The 20,978-nt window shown below is 45.4% G+C and overlaps 1 protein-coding gene across 5 annotated transcripts in view; it reads right to left on the bottom strand.

The window, feature by feature from the left end:
• ERBIN (erbb2 interacting protein) overlaps nt 1–20,978 on the bottom strand; it is a 2,559,118-nt gene that overhangs the window by 76,447 nt on the left and 2,461,693 nt on the right. For all 5 annotated transcript variants that reach the window (XM_069627374.1, XM_069627371.1, XM_069627370.1 and 2 more), the window contains one exon: nt 3,842–3,916. In XM_069627374.1, coding sequence (XP_069483475.1) covers nt 3,842–3,916 — 75 coding nt within the window. The remainder of the gene's footprint in view (nt 1–3,841; nt 3,917–20,978) is intronic.

The following is a 20,978-nucleotide window of genomic DNA, read 5'->3' as shown; positions in this document are numbered from 1 at the left end:
CCAGATGGATGCAGGAAGACATCATCCCAGCAGGGACTTGATGGAATGGACTGTTACCACGGAAGCGGTCGACAGCCGCTGGACCTTTCCCAGGATGGCCTTCACCCTCTCTGCCACGAAAACAGTCGCAGACACAAGACTGTGTTGAGCCAGGCACCCATGAACAGCGAGTTCTGCGATGGCACTACACAGGACTTTGGATAGTTAATTGAGAATCTGAGCGAAGTTGGATGGTCTCTGTGGTATGCTGGTTGCTAGCACGTGGGAGCAGGAACGGATGAGCAAAGGTTGCTAGCACGTGGGAGCAGGAACGGATGAGCCAATCGTTCAGTTAAAGGTAAACGTGGATTCTTTTGCGGTGCAAATGCTCTGCCACCGGTGCCAGGCATAAGGTGAATACTCTTGGGTTAATTTTAGGTCGAAGTGCATGGCCTTCAACTGGTAAGGTCGCCCCTGAATGTAAAACTGTAGGGACATCTGGGGTTTGCGTTGACTGAGGAATGTGGAAATGGGCATCTGCCAGGTGGAGGGTCGCCAGGAAAATCCTTACCACCAGTTGGTTGAGTATGTGCTGCAAAGTGACTATCCTAAACTGTTGGGATTTGAGGAACTTGCTGATGGGCTGCAAGTCTAGGAGGCGCCACCCCCCTAACTTCTTCTGTACCAGAAAGTATCTGGAGTACACTCCGGAACCCCAGAAGTTCTGAGGCACTGGTTCTATTGCTCTCTTGCCTAGCTGGCTTGAACCCCTGTTAGCAGAGGAGCCATGTGGGCATCTGCCTGGGAATTCCAAAATGTGTCCCTGTTAAAGAACATCGAGCACCCATTTGTCTGAGGAGATATTTTGCCACTGATTGACAACGTTTGATAATTTGCCTCCCACTGGGGTGCAGAAGTGGGAGTGCTGGGCCTGGGCTGGTCCAGGCCTGCTTCGGCATCTGCGTCCTGGATTGAGGGGTGAAGACGCTGGGAGCCACTGCTGTAGGCCTGGGAGCGTCCCCTATAAGCCTCTTGGGTGGTAGAGCGGGAGGGCTGATGATGGGGGTGGTTAAACTCTTTGAAGACCCGGAGACTCTGCCCTTAGAGGAATGAAAGGATGGCCTCCTCTGCTGAAGGGCGCCCAGAGAACGTGCCGTCTCAGCGTCAGTCTTTATGGTCTTAAGAGTTTTGTCGACTGCCTTGCCAAACACGTTCTTGCCATCGGAAGACAAGTCAACTACTTTGTTTGCACATCTGCAATGAAGTTGGTGGCCTTGAGCCAGCCTTGGTGACGGAGTGCCACACCATTCCATAACTGGCGATGTGTAAAGCAACTGTGATGGCATGGTCAGAAGCCACCTGCCCACTCCTGGAACAGGGTTAAGGCTTCAGCCTTCTTGTCAGGGAGGAAGTCGAGGATGAGCCCCAACTTACACCACACCCCCTATCTGACCTTGACAGGATGGTGAGGGCACTGGCAGCCTTGATTGTCGATGCTGCCACAGTGATATGCTTCCCTGCAGCATCTAGTTTTTTACCCTCCTGGTCCAGAGGCATCATGGACGAAGAAGAGTGGTTTGAAGACCCCTTTCTAGCGGTGGCTAAGACCACAAAGTCTGGAGAGGGCTGAGACCTGAGGCACCTAAGGGCCGAGACTGGAACCAAGTACTTGTTTCCCAATCGGTAACGCTTAGTAGGAGGGGCATTGGGAGTCTTCATGACCGCTAAGCCGTTCTCCCATATGTCATCCAACAAGGGAACACAAGATGAGGGTCTTCTTAGAGGACGCTCATCTTTCCAAAAGGAAAACCTACCTTCCCCACCCTCCAAATACCACGTTGAATAGCTTGGCAGCCTTTGATATCAGAGTGAAAAGAACCAATCGCGTCCGGGGAAGAGGCCCTGGATGGCGCATTCATATCCAAGAGTTACCCATCAGCGGGAACGTATTCATCAAACTCATCCGTATGTGTACCAGTGATGTCCGTGTCAGTCTGGTCTTTTTCCTCTACCACAGGGGGACAGCATCACTGGCAGTGGCCAAGGGGTGACAGGGGCCCTATGAGGTGGCGTTGGCTGAGTCAGAGGCGGCCTCAGAGGGCTTGACGGAACAAGGTCAGTAGCAGAGGGCAGCCGTTGCTGAATTTCAGCCACCAGTGTGAGTAAGGTGGTCAGAATGTTCAAGGACATGTTTCCTGGTGCGGGCGCCAAGTCCCTTGGTGGGCTAAACGGTAGGGAAGGTCTGCGGGCTGGTGACCCCTGATGAGGCATAGGCAGAATAGTGTCGGGTTTCTCTTGGCCCACTTCCTGATCGGAGTAAAACCCCTCTGAAAGATCTTCTTCAGAGCTGGTGCAGATTGCTGGAGACTTTCTAGGGGATCCCAGGGGTGCCAAAGTGAAGAGTGGTGCAGTCTTGGTGGGTCTGGGCAGAAAGTCCAGAGCTGGAGGTATGTCTCACTAAATCAGAGCCCTTAGGGAAACTGGCGATGCCTGGAGCCAGCAGAGCAGGAAAAAGGTGCCGGTGTTGACTGCAAAGTCAGCGAAACCGCTGATGGTGGTCTAGGCAGCAGGTAAACTCTGGGTGTAGTAATAGTAGCAGTGGTAAAGGCGACAGTCGTGGAAAAACTCATGGTGTTGCAGCCGTCAAAGGAAGAGCAGACTTCGTAGACAGTCATCAATGAGGTACTCGTTGACTGTCTTGGTGGATGAAGTCGTCTACGACTGAGCCGGCGACTGGTCCTTCAATGACTTGCCATTCGACAAAAACCTGTGGTTGGCTGCTGACGCCAGCGACTTTCTCACAGACTGAGGCAGCCTATCTGCCAGTAAGCTAACCGGCGACCAACCTCTCTGAACTGGGTCCAGCAGCTGCGGCGACCATCAATGAGTAAGGCAATGGAGCGTGTGATTAACATCCTTTTGGATCTTCGCCAAGGAAGCATCCTCAAAGCACCTCAACCTCTTTGAATTGTAGGGAGCACGCACTTTGGACTTGCTGTCCTGGAAGAGACATGACTACGTCCGGAGGCCACGTCGGAGGCCTTGCCCTCTTCGATAAACGCCACCAACCTCAGATAGCCATCCTTCTGTGTATTCGAGGAAAACGACTGGACATCCATCTGCATTGTGGTCGGGATGGAGACAATAAATGCACTTGAGGTGCAGATCCTCAATGATATTCTTCGGGCCGCAGACCTGAAAATGCTTATCTTCATGGCATCCAACATGGTGTAAGAGCAAGGACCAAGTCTGGGTTTGTGGCGCCACGATCTGGAGATCTGACGATGGACTGAGAATCCCGGCTGCCGGTAGTCACAACGTGACAGACGATGAATAGATGAAGACATTTCTTAAAGATAGGCAAAAAAGAGCTAAAAGCTAACGATTTTCGACGAGCGAAGCACAAGGACTCTTAACATGAAAAACGTGCTATAAAAATCTGAAGATGGCCACCAGGGGTGGAGCTTAGAAGGAAGAGTGTCATTGGCTGGGGCAGAATGACCCAAAGTCTCTTGTAGGTTAAAGAGGAGACTAGCATTTTTTTTTATCTTAAAGCTAAACTGCTTTAAATGTTCAGAGGATTCCCTGCCTGACAACAGGGTATTTTCACAAGTATGTGAATCCAAGCAAGTCCCCCCATGCTGGAGAACAATAGTTTATTTTTACTGAAACTCAAAGCCTTTGAATACATTTAATAAACATAGCAAACATGGTTGGGAAGGTAAGAAATCTTAGGAAATCCTTCATACTTGCCTGAGATTTCCTACTAAGCCAAATAAGGAAACGCATGGAATAAGGAAGAGGATGAGTATTAATGAACAGAAATGTGAAGAAAAGGAGGAGTTAACGTGATTAGGCTTACCTGGACTATTTTATCTCCTGGTTGCAAGAGTTTGGAAGCAGGTCCTTCAGGCTGCACTCTGGTAACAAAAATGCCCTTAAAACGAAAATGAACACTTTTACCATGGTGGCTTTTATAAAACCATACACATCACTCCAAAAGTAACATGTTAAAAATAAAGGTTACATCTTTCTAGAGCATGCACTGCTCATGCAGCCATTCAGGCTTTGGAACAATCTATCGACTTCATTAGTGGTTAATCGAGCTCTGTGATACATACATATGCATGGCAATTCAATTTAAATTAAGTTTCCTTTTTTGGAAGTATTTCCATTAAAGGCACAGTACAATATATATATATTTATTGTTATGCTTATAGCTCAAAAGAGCTTTATCATAACAGTTACAATTAGTAACATGTAATTAAATAAAACAGTAGAAAAATACAATTATTCAGCCAAGTTATTAGATATGCCTATTCAATTCCTACATTTGCATGTTCAAATACCAATATTAATCTGAGCTTAGGGGTTGTTGGCTTCAAAGGTCAGGTGTATCAAGGTGACATTTTTTGATGAACTACTGTTTTTTGTTCTTGAAAATATTACTATGAGTTGCGTCTTACTGGGTTGTGGTTTGACAAAAGCCAAAAAAAAACACTGGTAAAAGTAAGTTGAGAAAGAAACCCAGAGAAAAGGCAGTGCCAAATGTAGGTTGCAAAGCGAACAATGTTCTTTTATTATAACAAATTTGCCCTCATTGATGACACATGTTTCGGCTTTCCTTAAAGCCTTTTTCAAATCAGGGCCTCTCAACTGATTCTTCAATGCAATCTGGTGCCAAACATTTGATGTTGGTGATAACCAACAAGCAATTAATTCAATACAAAACATTCCAAACAAAACATCACAAAATCAAAAGTAACCATTATTGCATATGTAGTAAGAAAGATTAAAGCATTTGTAAAAACAGTGATTAAAAATTAAACATAACAATAAATGAAAACCAAGATAAAATTGTAAAGCAACAAATCCAGATACAAAAGGGTTGGTGATGGGGAGGATACATGGGATAGAGAGAAAGGTAGAAATAAGGTAAATTTAGTCCAACGTGTTTAGTATTTTTATTGCCAAAATGGCAGTGTCGTCTTTCCAGTGAGAAAGAACCAAGGGGTTAGTTAAATGTTACCTTAATGTCTTGTATGCCCCTATATCTTATCTCGTTTCCGCTTGCCAGTTTCTGGGTTCAATCCCTTCAAAATATAATATTCATAACTTTAATGGGCATTTTCGTTATATTCTGCTAGGGCATTGTGCACTGCAACGTTAAGTCTTATTTTCTCAGCGTGTTTAGTTGCCTTTAATTTACTTGATTATGCGTTCATATACTATTTCATTTGTTGCCCAAGGATTATTTTTTGCATCTGGTATTTAGTCACATCAATGATGCTGCGTTGCTGTGAAAGACGTGGTATAACTTATTTGTTCAAAAAGTTTTAAGTTCACTGTTTCCTGCCGCACTGCCTTGTAAATTGCGGAGGATCATGCTGTATAATACTTGAATAGATGCAGAATAAAGTGTTCAGACGCTACGTGGTGCAGGTTTAAATTGGTCTCCGTGGTAGAAAGAGCTATACTTTGTAGATAGTCTCTTACCTGTGATCTGTGTCATTCCGCGTTCAATCGCGCGCTTCCATTCCTCGAGGGGGCGCTGAATGGCGTCTACCCGCGTTATATTGTTATGGTCTGGTTGTCATGACAGTAGACTCACCAGAGTCCTTTTTCAGTTGCTATTGATCCTAGTGACATTCTTAGTTGCGGTGGCCATCTTTTGGGACTAAGAACGCCACAATATCATTGGATTGCTATTCACTCAGCCCGTTTTTATAAAGAAAGGGTTGAGAATATTTCCAAAGTGGATCATTCGATTAAAAACCCTATTCCTTTAGTGAAACTGATGATTGGGAAAATATTTAATTCAACATCAGTATTATCCCAAATTAATTTTAAAATTAAGTCGATCTTGCCGGACTGTCAATCAATTTTTCTTTTATATATGTTATGGAATGACAAAGTTATCGTACTAATTTTTATTAGTTCAAATAATAAGATCACTCCGTTCGGCCAACTCTTTTTGTTCCAAAAGGCCAAGATTAGGTAATAGAGTGTTTTAAACATTCTTGGTAATACAGCTTATGGGTTCCAGCCCAATTAGGGCATTGTTGCTATTAGATTGGGACAGGGAATGCTGATACCATGCACATTAACAAAGTGGGTTAACTGATGCTTCGTACAGGGACTAGGCAGAATTGTGTTGTGAATATGAGCATTCTACACGCTGTATGGGTTCTAGCCTAATTAGGGCAATGTTGGCATTAGATTGGGAAAGGGAATGCTGATACCATGCACATTAACAAAGTGAGTCAACTCAATCTTAGTACAGAAACTAGGCAGAATTGTGTTGCGAATATGTGCATTCTACACGAATGTCAGTGTATGGTGAGCCATAACTTGGAGTTAATATTGAAGCAAAAGAACAAATTTAGCTATGTCAGAAATAGTAATCAATTATAGGAAAAACACCATTTCATTATCCGTGTTGAGGCCTAGGACAGTCGTGTTCAAGTTACAAATTATTCTGGCCTCAGCTTGGCGTAGTTTTTTCTCCTTGTTACCCCGGTGTAGTTTTTTCTCCTTGTTCCCCCTCTTTTACCCGACGAGATTCTTTTAAGGCCTATAAATCTAATATCCGCCTTGTTGTCCATTTGATGTTTCTTCTGCCAATGGCAGGCAAGGGGTAGTCTTGGATCCTGGCTCCCAATCTTAGCCAGGTTTTCATGTACACAAGTCCTCAGTTCTCTTATGGTGCTGCCTATATACATCAAGTTACAAACATAAATAATACAATATACAACATATTTGGTTTTACAGTTGATTGGCTGTACAATTTTTAACTCATTGTTCATGTCTCTAAATACTTTTGTTTTTGCATGCGCATAGTTGCACATTGTGCTTTCTCCACATTTTCTAAACCCGTTGGTGGGAGACTGTAGCCAATGTGTTGGAAGTTCTTTATCCAGATCTGGTAACATTGAAGGGCTCAGTTTATTCTTTAATGTTTCTGCCCTTCTAAAGATGATCTTCAGTTTAAGGTCAATATGATTTTTGATGTTCTCATCCAATATAAGGAGGTGCCAGTGCTTGGAAAGAATTCTATTCAAGTTTTTGTGGTTGCTACTAAATTTCGTAAAAGACACGTGTTTCGGCTTTCCTTAAAGCTTTTTTCAAATCAGGGCCTCTCAAATGATTATTCAATGCAATCTTAATGTCTTGTATGCCCCTATAACTTATCTCGTTTCCGCTTGCCAGATTCTGGTTTCAATCCCTGTGATCTATGTCGTTCCGCGTTCAATCCCTCACTTCCATTCCTCACAAGTGCCCATGTAATTACCTTAATGACCGGATAAAAGGAAAGGCCAATTCAGAGATAGGTAGATTGTGCAAATATGCAATAAAAGTGCAATATTAACAATTAGACAGTTTAAACTGGGCAACCGTCATCCCAAACCGTATGCATAGGGCATTATTCCCAACTTTGCCCAGCCTTAAAATGGCCTTCAGATGTTAAATAGGGCTATGTGCATGGTTTTGTGCCCAGAATTCAGACAATACAGCCATTAGGATTCAGTCTTTAGATTATTGCTATCGGACACAAAAGGACCAAGCATGTTTATGTATAAGGGGCCATACTCCCTACATTCAGTCAGAATGTGCTGTGCAGTCTCAGGTTTACTGATGGCACCACATGATTGTCATTCTCTTTTCTTTCAGTATGCCTAGTTCAGGAACGACAGTGGTTAGTAATGTAAATTTGTCAATTTGTAGCAGGAGAACGAATCAGCTCTGGAGAAGGGGACAATTTGATATAAACTTGGGCTGTCATAAAACTGTGTGACAGCGAGTTAATAAACGGGCAGAAACTTGAGTGCTGAGGGATGAATGTAGTTGGCACACCAATCCCACTGGGCCATCTTGACACTTGATTTCTTAGGACAAAGGTTGTTGTCCCAATGGGGACTCCAGCCTATAGTGTCAAAACGTGCTAGGTTCAAGGCAATCAGAGTGGCAGTACCAGGAGGTAGTTGTCCCAACAGATTGAGAAGGGGACAGATTGGTGACTTACGAGCCTTTAAAAATAACAAGTTTCTTCTTTTCTGTGCCATAGATTCCAAAGGACATGAGGCCCAGTTCTAGACGGATGATTTCGACCAGTACACGAGGGCCAAGTACAAGCATTTCCCTCCAGAATCTACCCTCAAGAACATTAAGCCTGGAAAAATATTTTATGCCAATAGCATCCATCCAGTACAAAACAGATGTGCAAAAACATTCCATACGGTCAATATCCCTTGAAAGTTGAACCCAGATGCCGCATCACACATCTATAGAGCATGTTAGATTTATCATTGCCTTCCTTTTCCTGGCCTCCACCAGTCCTGAATAGTCATGCTTGGTGATCCATTCAACTCCCAGATATTTAAAACTGTAAACTTGCTCTATGACATTCCCATTGATGACCAAGGTGGGTACCTTAACACGATTGTGAGAAAAGAACATGATCTTGAATTATGAGAAAACTGAGATTAGGTCATGTTCATTAGAGAAACTTGACAGTGCCTCCATAGATCGTTTGGGCCCGAGAGGTAATGGTCAAACAAAATAAGGTTGTCCGCAATTTCAAGATCTTGAACTAACAAACTACAGTAAATCTCACCCAATTAAAACCAGTCAAATTATTAAAATTAGATACACTGTGGAATACCATCATGCCTTCTATAATAGCCAGGCGACTATATGGTGCAATGAATCCTTTGAGCACTTCCCTCCTACAGTGCAGGTAAATAGATACTGTTCTTGCCTAACTTGGCAATGTAAAATCACATTGCTTTTTCAAAATCAAAAACTGAATGGTTGTCCGTTTTAAATAAGTGCGTTATAAAAACGTTCTGAGACAAATCAATAAAGGTTTATGCATTGTTGAAACAGTGCGGGTCATCTCGAAACGCTTCGAAAAAACTGTCTTCTTTCGAAGTTCTTCATTTCTTAGGCAGAATTACGCCATCAATTCCTTTTTTCATAGGTATACATGGTACAAGCCAGCCTCAACTGATTTAAAGTTTTCACTATGGCATACCTGGCGTTCATTCACCATATCCTTCACACTGATTCAATTTGCAACTAATTGAAGCAAGCGAGTAGGTGGCACAATATTGATTCAGCCCCCTACGCAAATTTCTTAATTTTTATTGTAGAACTTTAATTTCTGAATTTTTTTGACTCAAATAGATTGAAAATTGTCGGGAAACTTAGCCCATATTTCAGGGATTTGGTGTTAAATCTAGCTATTTAGGATTCGATCACGTAATGATTGCACTACAATTTTTACAATCAAGTAGGGGATTGACCAAACCTCCTTTTCTACTCAATGTGTACATCATTAGACCAATGAGTAATGGACTGATTTGCCCATCCATAAATTGTACAACTGGATGTTGTTCTTGATCTTACGTCCTGTCGGTGTGCATTTGGTCATCACGGCGTGTGGCTTCTGTCTAGCAATTTTGTCTGTGGAATCCCCCCCAGTACTATTGGGTAAGGCTCTTTCTGGACAAATTCAAATTATTAGTCCTCTTTTGTTAGATCAAATAAGATTAAACAAATGTTCTTCTACCCTGTTAACTGAACTCAATCCACTGAGAGGTGTATAGAAATTTCATCCCTTTTCACAGATTTTTGGAAAATCATTTTTTGTTTGTCTGTTTCCCCGTAGGGACTACCACGCCATACTCTGCCCCGAGGAAGGCGATTTCAGATTTTGAAGTCCTACAGGTGGCCTGCCGAAATGTTATCAGGTCCATGCTAATCGGGACTTTTTTGTTCCTTTAATTCACAGCATTTGGGTCCGCCCTTGCTATCAGTTCATGAAGAATATTACGTAACGTAGGCCGACCTGTATTCTGACATTACTGTGGAAATACATGTACTCATTATTTGGTATTTTAATCGTTTTTCTCCATTTCATTGTGGTCTTGAGGACTGTTCATTCATTTGAAACATTTTCTGTCGTTTTATTGTCTTTCATTTATTGTTTTGTGTATATGTATCTATGCACTTTTCAAATTCTAAAAATGTTGAATTTTGTTGTATTGATTTTGCTAAGCATCATTGATTGTGTTTTCTTTCTACATATATAAGTCATTACATTTAATGAAATACAGAATGAATTCCCATACTAGTATTGGTGTTTCTTTTCCACCTCTTTTTTGATTGAGTTTAGTGTTTCCAAGGGTAATTAAATAAGGATATCTTTTGATACCAGATTTAAATTAAAATTAATCAGGATTGAATACAATTCCATACAGCTTTTTGGATTTCATGTTTTACTAATTAGGAGGATCAACAAAGATGCTCTTATGGATGCAGGTCCAAGACTCGCAGATGCAGACACCTGGAATACTCCCCTGCTAGGTACTGTGACTATGGTGATTAGTCAAGAGGCTTTGATTGCTTTTACGGGTGTGGGTCCCATAAGGTGAAATTATGTACTGGTAATGTTCTCTCTATGGTTTCTTCTCCCGCAGATTCCTCATCAGATTGCCCATTAGATAGATATCCCTTCGAGCGTCCGCTGCTCGGAAAAACTTTCGACAGGGGGCCTAGTGGACCTTGACTCAGCCGTTCATCTCGCTTGACTCGATGCAGCGGTCGTCATCTTGGGACGTGATTTTGGTTGTCTTACATATACTGCGCCACTACGCCCCTGTACCTCAGCCCCCCCCACCCAAGCTCAGCCGCTACGGAGGAAGAAGAATTTAACGATTCAGCTGAAACAGCCACAACTGTGAGGAACAAAACAATAAGATTTCAGAAAGCCCAAAAAAAGTATACGGCAACCCTTTTAAAGAGAGCTCACCTCCTTCTTGCAAAGAAATCGGTCATCAAACTGCAGGCACCTTCATAGCGGGGTTGGATGCGAGAGTGATGAGGTATCTACGGGAGAAGAATCCATAGAAAGAAAAATACTGGTAAGTAATTTCTCCTTCAATGGATTGCTTTTGTCTTGCAGATTCCTCATCAGATAGACTCCCTAAGCAGTATTTGTGAAGGAGGCGGGATCAAAGTCCCTATAACAGGAAATGTTGTAAAACTGCCCTCCCAAAGCAAGCGTCAGCTCCAAAGGCTACATCCAGGCAGCAGTGTTTGTTGAAGGTATGCAGCGAGGACCAAGTCACAGCTTGGCCGATGTCCCTTAGTGGAACCCCCCCCCTTACAGAGCTGAAGAGGCTGCCACCCCCGTAGTGATTACTCCCCTCTCACAAACATATCCCAGACCCTCTTCCCCCGACCCGCCGGCGCCATCGTCTATCTTCGGGGCCTTTCGGCCCTTTTCCGTTGTGCCCACCTCCTCACCCATCAGTTCCCCAGTGGCCCTGCATTATGTCCTCCTCCTTGACCAGTGTGTAGCCATATCCATTCACTTCAAATGAGATGGAGAAGAGAACGCCCCACCTGTACCTCACTCCCTTCTCGTTCAGCCACTAAGTAAGGGGCATGCATTGTCGCTTCGCCAGTGTAAGCGATGAGGTCCTGGAAGATTGTTATTCTCGTATACCCCAGCGCCACCGCACCTGCGGCTCACTTCAGGATCTTCTGCTTGTCGGGGTAGTTGTGAACAGAGGCGTTGGGAGGGGGGGGGGTCTTAGGGTGCTATAGTCCCAGGTCTTTTGGTTGTAGCCCCGGAGAGAAACTCAGGGACTACAACTAAAAAGATGAGCTAGCGCTGAGTCCCAACAGTCCCGACATTAGTGTAGACCCGGATCTTTTCCAGACCTAGCAACACCCCTGGTTGTGAAAGCATGCCAGGATTGTTCTCTGGCCTCTATCTGCCCCCTCCTGCTCTGTGCACTCTATTGATTTTTGGCTCATCAATGGTATCACCCTCGAATAGTGCTTTCGACGCCTCATTCACGATCCTGCTCAGGTCTCTTTCCGTTTTGCCCTCTTTCTCTGGTATTCCAGAGAATTTCAATTGTTCCTCCTTTCCCAATTCTCAAAATAATCCATTTTGAGGGAAAACTCCACTTCCCCTCCTTTCCAGTTCTGCCATTCTCATGCCTGTATCTCCAGAGTCGCCAGGGATGTCTGGTTGTTTTTGATCGTATGAAACCTCTCGTCCATCTCATCTATCCGCACATTTTAAAAAAACGCTTTATTTGTATTTATTCAGCCGCCAAACAACAGTACAAACCCAAGGTCCGATTTTCCTCCCTCCCGCCCCCCCCCCGGCCACCAATCTGCAAAGTCCATAACTTTTCCGAGTTACATACAACACTATCAGTCTGCATTCAAGATCAAATATTGGACATATGTGCCCCACCACTTTGGGGGGGGGAGGGGCGAGGATGTAATGGCAGAGTTTGTATGAAGGCAGTTTCAACATTGTGACAGTGGGCAATAAACTGCAACCAATCTTGAACTCTAGGCCGGCCCTTTCCCCAGGCCATCGCCACCCTTCTTTCCCCAGGCCATCGTCACCCTTCTGCACGATAATACCAATTGTAGCCCGGCCAATCGGTTCCCCAAGGGTTGCAAGCCTCTAGCACATCCCAAGAGTGTTAGCGTGGGATCCGGCACTAAGGGTTCACCAATAATCGAGGAACTTTTGGCCAGCACTTCTACCCAGAAATCGTGGACCCGTGGGCACTCCAATGCCAAGTGGAGAAAGCCTGCTGGGGCTTATCCACATCTCCTACAGGTGTCTGGGGTATCAGGGTGGTATCTGTGGAACTTGATTGGGGTTTATTAAGTCTGGTGCAGAAAGTTAAACTGTATTTGCTTGTATCTGGAGTTCAGAGAAACCTTCTGGGTCTGGTTCAAAATATACCCCCAATCCGCGTCATCTATTAGTGCTCCCAATGTTGTTTCCCATCGCCTCCGTAGGGCTTCTCCGTCCCACGGAAGTTCTGAGATCAACCCCCTGTATATCTGCGAGACCAGGTTACCCTCTCCTCAGGACTGTATCACTCCCTGCAAAAGTGGCCAGATTGAGGGTTTAGGAAATGTAGTGAAAAAACACTTTGATGGCAAGGCGCAGACGTAAATATACAAAGTTGTCTAACGCTGAGTCTTGTTAGGGAGAATTCTCTGTTAAGGCTAATTTCCCCAAACCTAGTGAGTCCCCCAGCAGCTTTTCTGGATTTTTGGGTTTTATTTTTTTCTCCTGCTAAGAGCGAGACTCTCCCACTCTTAGACATGATTTGAGGTGTTCCTTTGACTTTGTATGTGTTTTATGGGCTATGGGATCCTTTACCCCATAGGGCTTCATGTGTTTTTGGTATGTGGGTTACACAACACCCTCCGTGCAGTAACCCAGGGGTGTCGTAGCGACCCCCAAATATAGACTCCATACCCTGGGACTGACTACTGTCTCCCAGGGCATGTAAAGTCACCATTGGCTTTACTAGTCTTAAATTGTGAACAGAACCAGTACAAACCATCATATTGTGGACGTACTGGTCGGGGCAATTCGATTGCCCCGGGGTCTGTTGTTCGAGGGGGCACTGCCCAGTCCCCCCGACCGAGTTTTGGCTGGAGGCAGTGGATACTACTTTTCATATTCGACCGCGAATATATTCCTATGGGATTTTCCCATTGTTCGAGGCTACCACTTTTTAATATTGCCTCGAACATACCGGTAGTTTATTAAATTAATATAAATTCACCGGTTGGTATTTCTTGCTGAAACTCGGTTCCAAAATGGTGTCGTTTGTGTTCGCTTCTGTGACTCCAACCCAAGTCCCTTTGTTCCACTTTTTGGCGGGCTTCTCCACAGGAGCCTCCAAAAGTGGTGCCAGTCTGTCAGGGTACCACAGGGGGTGTGGGAGGGGGTGTAGGCACCCTGGACTGAGTTACCTCGGCAACTCAAGTCGCAGTCTTGTGTGATTGGCCCAGTGGTGAGCCACCCGGCTCACCACTTAGCATGTTTGAGTGACAGCTAGGACTGATGAATGGGGGTTTTCTGCATAAAAGCAGGGCTTTGGGGACTGGGACTTCAGACGTCGCCACAGGACCAAAGAATCCGAAGAGGGAGAAGCTGAGCCGACCTGCAACGACGACACCACTGATGGAGCCCTGCTGAACCGTCTCACCACTTTTCCCGACGACAGAGGAGATCTTCATTCCGAAGAGTCTTCTTCCTTTGACTGGTGGGGATAACCAGTTTGCCCGCCTTTTCGTCTTCCCGGATCATCTCGTGGCCGCCTTGCCTGTGCCAAGCACCCCGGCAACCGAGATACCACGTTTTCTCCACTACCGCAAATAAAAGGGTAGTACCTTTTAACCGGAGAACTCAGTGGCTGGTTTGTTCCCTGTCAGTGCAACGACCTTCAGCCTTCCTCCACGTCGAGATCATCTCTTCCTCTGAACGACGCTGCGACTTGCACCCGCTGCCAGGAACAACTGCCCCAGCTGGAGGATCCTCTCCACTTTAAAGGTACTGGTCCGCCTGGCCTCCCTCGCAACGGTCTGTGTGGGGTGACTCTTAAAGCCTCAATTTACCACTTGGGTTGGCCCTAGGGCTGGCTAACTGAACTTTTCTAAATTGAACTGATTCCTTCCTGAACGCTCTGCAAGACTCTCCAAGCCTTCTAAACTGTGTGATCTTGGGCTCATTGGTGTTCTACTCTCTCCAAGAGGGAGCCTGGCCTCTGAACCTTTTGCTCACAAGTAGACTTTGACTCTCCTTCCTTGCTGAGTTCTGACGGACTGTGTTGTGTGCTGTTCCTAATTACTGCCTTTTCCCTCCCTTTTTCTGAAACTTATTGGAGTGCCATCTTTAGCTAAGCGCTCACCTGTGTCTGGAAAAAAGTGGTATTAACTAAGACTTGTCTAATAAGGAATAAGGGATGTATATACAATAATAGTGACTGTGTTTTTGGAACTTACTTATAATGATAGTGCTAGAGTGTTCCTAAGTGTGTCTTTAAATAAATAATTATATACTTTGTTACCAAAGCTCTGGTCCGTGTTTGCTTGTGCGACTGTATTTCGATACCTATCTTGTATACTCTATATACTGTCGAACTCTTCTTGAGAGAAGTCTGGCTGCTCAGCCACAGCTACCAGGTAAATCTGGGTGGTACACACTGCTACCAATTGGGTTTACTGCCAACACCTGTAGTCTTAAGCCTTTTGCAGTGGTCCCTAAGGGAACTGCACAGGTTTCTGCCTAACAAGGCTCCTCCCTTATCCTTTGCCTGTTGGATTGTAAGGAGCTCACCTTCCGCAAACAGGTCCCCAAGGCTCCGTATTCCTAGCCTATTGGCCCACTGGAGATACCCCTGCTAGCTAGTCAGGGGCAGGTCTGGGACGTGTCAGGCTGGGAACAGTGGTGAGTATAGGATGGAAAGGCTGACCTTTCCTGCCATTTTGCACATGTGATCTTGAGTATGTCCAGAGAGTTGGGTGCTACGTGCGACTCCAAGATCACTGCCCTTAAGAAGTGTGACTGCGCAGCCCAACAGAAACACTCGAGATCTGGTAGAGCTAAGCCTCCTCTACTCAGCGGTTGTGTCAGTGTCGCATATGCCACCCTTGCCGTCCTCCCAGCCCACACCAGGTCAAGGACTGTTAGGGAGAATTCTCTTCTAAGGCTAATTTCCCTTACCTATAGAGTGCCCCAGCAGCTTTGCTGGATTTTAAGGGTTTATTTCTTTCTCCTGCTAAGAGTGAGACTCTTTTTCCCACTCTTAGACAGATTGCTGATGTGTGTTTTAGGCTATTTTTTATGCTTATGGACTATGGGGTTTTCTCACCCTCATAGGTATCTTGTTTCATGTGTGTTACACAGCACCCTCAGTGCAGTAACACAGGGGTGTCACAGTGACCCCCAAACAGAGTCCATACCCTGGGACGGACTACTGTCTCCCAGGGCATGTAAAGTCCCCATTGACTTTACTAGTCAATACTTATGAACAAAACCAGTACAACCCATCTTACTATGGAAGTACTGGAAAGGTTTAATAGTTTTTCCCTAATGTTCATTATCGAGAGGGTACCGTCCAGTCCCTCTCTCCAAAGTTTCTGGCTGGTGGCAGTGGTTACTACTGTAAATAATCGACCGCAAATATTTCCCTATGGGATTTTCCCATTGTTCGAGGCTACCACTTTTACTGACAGCCTCTAACATAGCGCCGGTTTATTTTAATATCAACTTTAATCCGGTGTTTATTTTGTCAGAACTTTAATAATATTTCTTTCTCGTGTCTTTCTCTGAAATCCTAAACCAAGTCGGGATCCTTTGTTCGTCCTTTTGGCGGGCTTCTGCACAGAAGCCCTCCTCTCGGCGTGTCTGCTTCCAAAAGGTCAGGGTTTTCCCAACTCCCAGTCCCAATTGGGACCTTTTGGACCCAGTCCTGGCGCCAGTGGCACCAGGCTCATAAATGTGCCCAGTCCCAGCGCTGGAAGCGCCGGGCTCATAATGCTTGGGTGGACTTACCTGCAGCAGACCATACTGCTTACTTGCCTGCCAGCTGAGCCTCTGATCCTCTTCTGTTTGGAACTACTTTTCCTGTTGGGTGGGGCAGGAGCCACTCCCTAGATTCAGAACACTGGAACTCTTCTGGAAAGCAGGAACTCTTTTCTTACCTAGGCGTGGCTGTGGCAGGAGACACCTAAGCACTACAGGAGGCTATTTAAACCACACCCGGTGGATGAATCTTGCTTTGCGTTATTCTGCATCCTCTGCAGCAGAACGCTCATCGTGTCTTCTGCATCGGATCCTGGGCCTAAGGAAAAAGGCTTACCATCCTGAATCCAGTCTTCAGCAACATCTATAAAGACAAGAAAGAACAGGTTAGCATTCCGGCATCTGAAAGACAAAGGCTTACCTACTCTTCGTGCGCTCCGGAGGTCTTCACACTGCATTCCGGCATCTGAAAGACAAAAGCTTACCGACTCTTCGCACGCTCCGGAGGCCTTCGGCGCTGCATCCTGCATCTGAAAGACAAAACAAGGTGCGTTTAAAGACATTGGGGAACTTTAATACTCACGTGCCATTACTCCTTTCCACATCAACCCCAGTGGGTATTCCGGCACCCTGCAGCCGCTCCGAACTCGTACCTGCAAAATAAAAGACAGTTAGAGCGCATCGTGAAGCAGGCAACAAGCGCTTACTTACGTGCTTCCAGGCGCTTCTATTCATCATACGGACTCCATCTTCAACTCACTTCAGCCCGTCATCCGCCATCGCCGGAACCTGCAAAACAAGAGACATCATTGCTAAAGACTTTAAAGACAATAGAATTACTCGAAACTTACCGTTCGTGCAGTAAACGACGGACAGCAGTCCTCTGAAGTCAAGAGGCCTGCGCTACCGATCCAGTGAAGAAACTGGTTACAGCACCCTGCCCCGAGGCAGATGGAGAGCTCGGCATTCACTTACCTAAGGTGAGAGCGTTAACCTTTGGGGGTCTACAGGAGAGCAAAAAGGGAAGAGATAGGGACACCCCAATAACCCCAGTTCATTAATCCCATATTTTCTGTCTGCAGACATCTTACTCTTGAAGTCAGGCATACAGTGCACAGAGGTCCAGCCCAAAGAGCCAACCGGGTGCTACACATCACCTTTGAAGATACGGTAGTCGCCCAGTCAAGACCGGCGCCTCTGCGAGAATCAGGTGAGCGTTACAGAACGCAAAGCCTACCGCAAAACTCTCGCCCAGGCGCTATGGAAACCTCGGATACTGACCACCTAGCCCGGTTACTTGGGGAACTAAGGGCAGAAGTGCATGCAGCTCGTCAGGAAACGAATGCTCTAAGAAGGGAACTAATTATTTCCAAGGAGAGAACAGACGGTCTTGCTAGACAATTGCTACAGTCACAAGCCGGACAAACCCCGTTACCCGCATCCGGGGCAAATCTTCCTTCAACATCCTCTATGAATCCAGTGCAGATCAACCTACCTGGGAATGTACCTCTGGCTCCGCCCGAACGATTTTCTGGTGACCCAAAGAGGTTTGCAGTATTTATGAATCAGTGCCGGTTGCACTTCTTATGCCGGCCAGCAGCCTTTCCATCTGATCAAGCTAAAGTAGCTTTTGTACTTTCGTACCTTAGTGGCAATGCGGCAGACTGGTCGATCCCTCTAGTTAATCAAGATGATCCGGTTCTCCATGATTTTCAAGCCTTTCAGCTTAGTATGGAAAAACTGTTCGCAAGACATTCACAGGGGCAGGCCTTGGACAATGAGCTTCTTTCGTTGCGACAGGGTAATCAAGACCTTTTGGCTTATATTGCATCTTTCAATAGACTAATAGTGGAAACTCAATGGCCTGAGGACAAAAGGATTACGCTGTTTTACAGAGGTCTACGTGGAGAGCTCAAAGACGTTTTAGCCCAAGTAGTGAATCCCCCACAAGACTGTTCGGATTATATAGACTTGGTCGTTCAAATAGATCATAGTCTGCAGAACAGGAAGGCCGACCGTTCCAAGTTTGATGCTCGAGTATTTTCCAAACCGCCAACTCCTTCCAAAGGAGTAGACTCCGGGGAACCCATGCAAATTGGGGGTCTGAAAGGTCCTCTAAAACAAAAGGAGCGGGAAAGGAGAAAACAGTTGCAATTATGCCTATATTGCGGAAACTCAGGGCACTTTCTTCGAGACTGTCCGGTGAAACCTGCCAAGAAGGCAGTAGGAGCTGCAGTTACCAAAGTTACAAACTCTGAGCAGGGAAACGACCTCGCCCGACAAGAATAGAGGTCCTCTTGCCGAGCGTGAAAACCAGTTCCGTGACCTCGCATTTCGTGATACCTATGGTCCTCATTAGCCCTGATAATCCGGATCGATTACATGCAATTGAAGCTTACGTCGACAGCAGTGCCATCGGCAATTATGTGGATCATGAAATGGTTTTGAGGATGAATCTAACTCTTTGTCCCAAGGCTGTAAAGGACGTCATTACTACAGTGGATGGTACGGAGATAGCCTCCGGGCCAGTAACGCATACCACTGAAGAGGTGACGCTAGTAAGTCAAGATGGACACCATGAGAAGATCGTGTTCGATGTGATCAAGGCCCCTTAGTTTCAGATTATTCTAGGAATACCTTGGTTAGAGAAACACAATCCTCTGATCGATTGGCGAGCAAGAACGGTCCAGTTTCCAGAATGTGTCTCTACTTGTCACCTTCCACCTGGTGTTGCACTGGCAGCAATTTCTTCAGAGACTCCCCAGTTACCTCCCGAATACCTTGAATACCAAGATGTTTTCCGGAAGGATCAGGCTAACACTCTACCTCCTCATAGGTCTTATGACTGCCAGATAGACCTGATACCTGGATCTACTCCTCCTTGTAGTAGAATGTATGCTCTCACCGAGCCTGAGAACCTTCACCTTTGACAATACCTGGATCAATACCTGGCGAATGGGTTTATTCGTCTTTCCAAGTCCCCTGCTTCTTCAGCTTTGTTCTTCGTTCCAAAAAAGGAAGGAGACCTTAGAACTTGTATCGATTATCGCTCCCTGAACCAGATCACCGTTAAGAATAGATATCCGTTACCTTTGATCCCTGAACTCCTGGACCAAGTCAGAAAAGCATGCATATATACAAAGCTGGATCTTAGAGGAGCTTACCACTTGGTACGAGTAAAAGAGGGCGATGAATGGAAGACTGTCTTCCGCACCAAGTATGGGCTATTTGAATATCAGGTCATGCCCTTCGGACTTTGCAATGCCCCGGCCGCCTTTCAATATTTTATGAACGATGTCCTCAGAGAGCTCAGATGTGTGTGTTGTTGTTTACATTGACGACATCCTCGTTTATTCTTCATCGGAATCTGAACATCGGAAACATGTGAAAATGGTCCTCGAAAGATTGCGTCAACACAAACTTTTCGCTAAGTTGGAAAAATGTGTTTTCAACGTGACTGAAGTTGAATTCTTGGGATTCATATTATCACCTGGCGGAGTACGTATGGATTCAAAGAAGGTCGATGCAGTTCTCAAATGGCCATCACCATCCTCCGTAAAAGGTGTGCAAAGCATGTTAGGCTTCGCTAACTTTTACCGCAGGTTTATCCCCGAATTCTCCCGAATAGTCCAGCCCATCACTGCCTTGTTAAAGAAAAACAAACGTTTTGAATGGTCTACCGAGGCGGAACAAGCTTTCCAGGAGTTGAAGACTAAATTTATCTCTGCACCAATCTTAAAACACCCTCGCCCCGAACTCCCCTACATCGTGGAAACTGATGCTTCAAGCCATGCCATGGGGGCAGTTCTATCACAAAAGGACCCGGTAACCAATCAGTTGCATCCCGTGGCATTTTGGTCCCGCAAATTCTCGCCTCCTGAAATCAATTACACGATTACTGACAAGGAACTTCTGGCTATCAAGTCTGCCTTTAAGGCTTGGCGGCATTATCTGCTGGGGGCCCGACACACCGTTACTGTGATTACGGATCACCGAAACCTGCAATATTTGAAAACCGCAAAAGCCCAATCCTCTAGACAACTCCGTTGGGCATTATTCTTTGCCGAGTTTGACTTCATTATTACCTATCGACCTGGTACCAAGAACGGTAAAGCTGATGCCCTTTCTCGGATGGGAGTGGAAGAACACTTGATCAACCCTAAATCTGTACCAATCATTCCCGAACAAAGAATTCTGGGTGTAATCACCACAGAATCCATAGAGGAAGTTAAGGATAAAGCCAGGCAACTTGTAACTCCAGCAGACATACAGAATTGGCATCTGCAGGGAAAGGACTTTGCAGTAAAGGACAACTTATTGTATTTCCAAGAACGATTATACCTACCCAGCACAGATTTACAGAAAAAAGTAATCTCCTGTTATCACGATTCTTTAATGGAAGGTCATCCCGGTATGGCCAAGACCTCAGAAAAGATCAAGCGCTACTTCTGGTGGCCGTCTTGGAGAAAAGATATCAGAGACTTTATAATGTTTTGTGGAGTATGCGCCCAAAACAAGAGTCAAAAGGAAAGACCAGCAGGCCTCTTACTCCCTATTGACATCCCACCTCGCCCTTGGCATACGCTTTCTATGGACTTCATCACCGATCTACCTCCATGCTCCGGATACAATA

This window comes from Ambystoma mexicanum, chromosome 6p (assembly GCF_040938575.1).
Source record: "Ambystoma mexicanum isolate Mex_15411 chromosome 6p, UKY_AmexF1_1, whole genome shotgun sequence".
NCBI classification, from domain to species: Eukaryota; Metazoa; Chordata; class Amphibia; order Caudata; family Ambystomatidae; genus Ambystoma; species Ambystoma mexicanum.
This window is presented reverse-complemented; position numbering and strand designations above follow the sequence as displayed.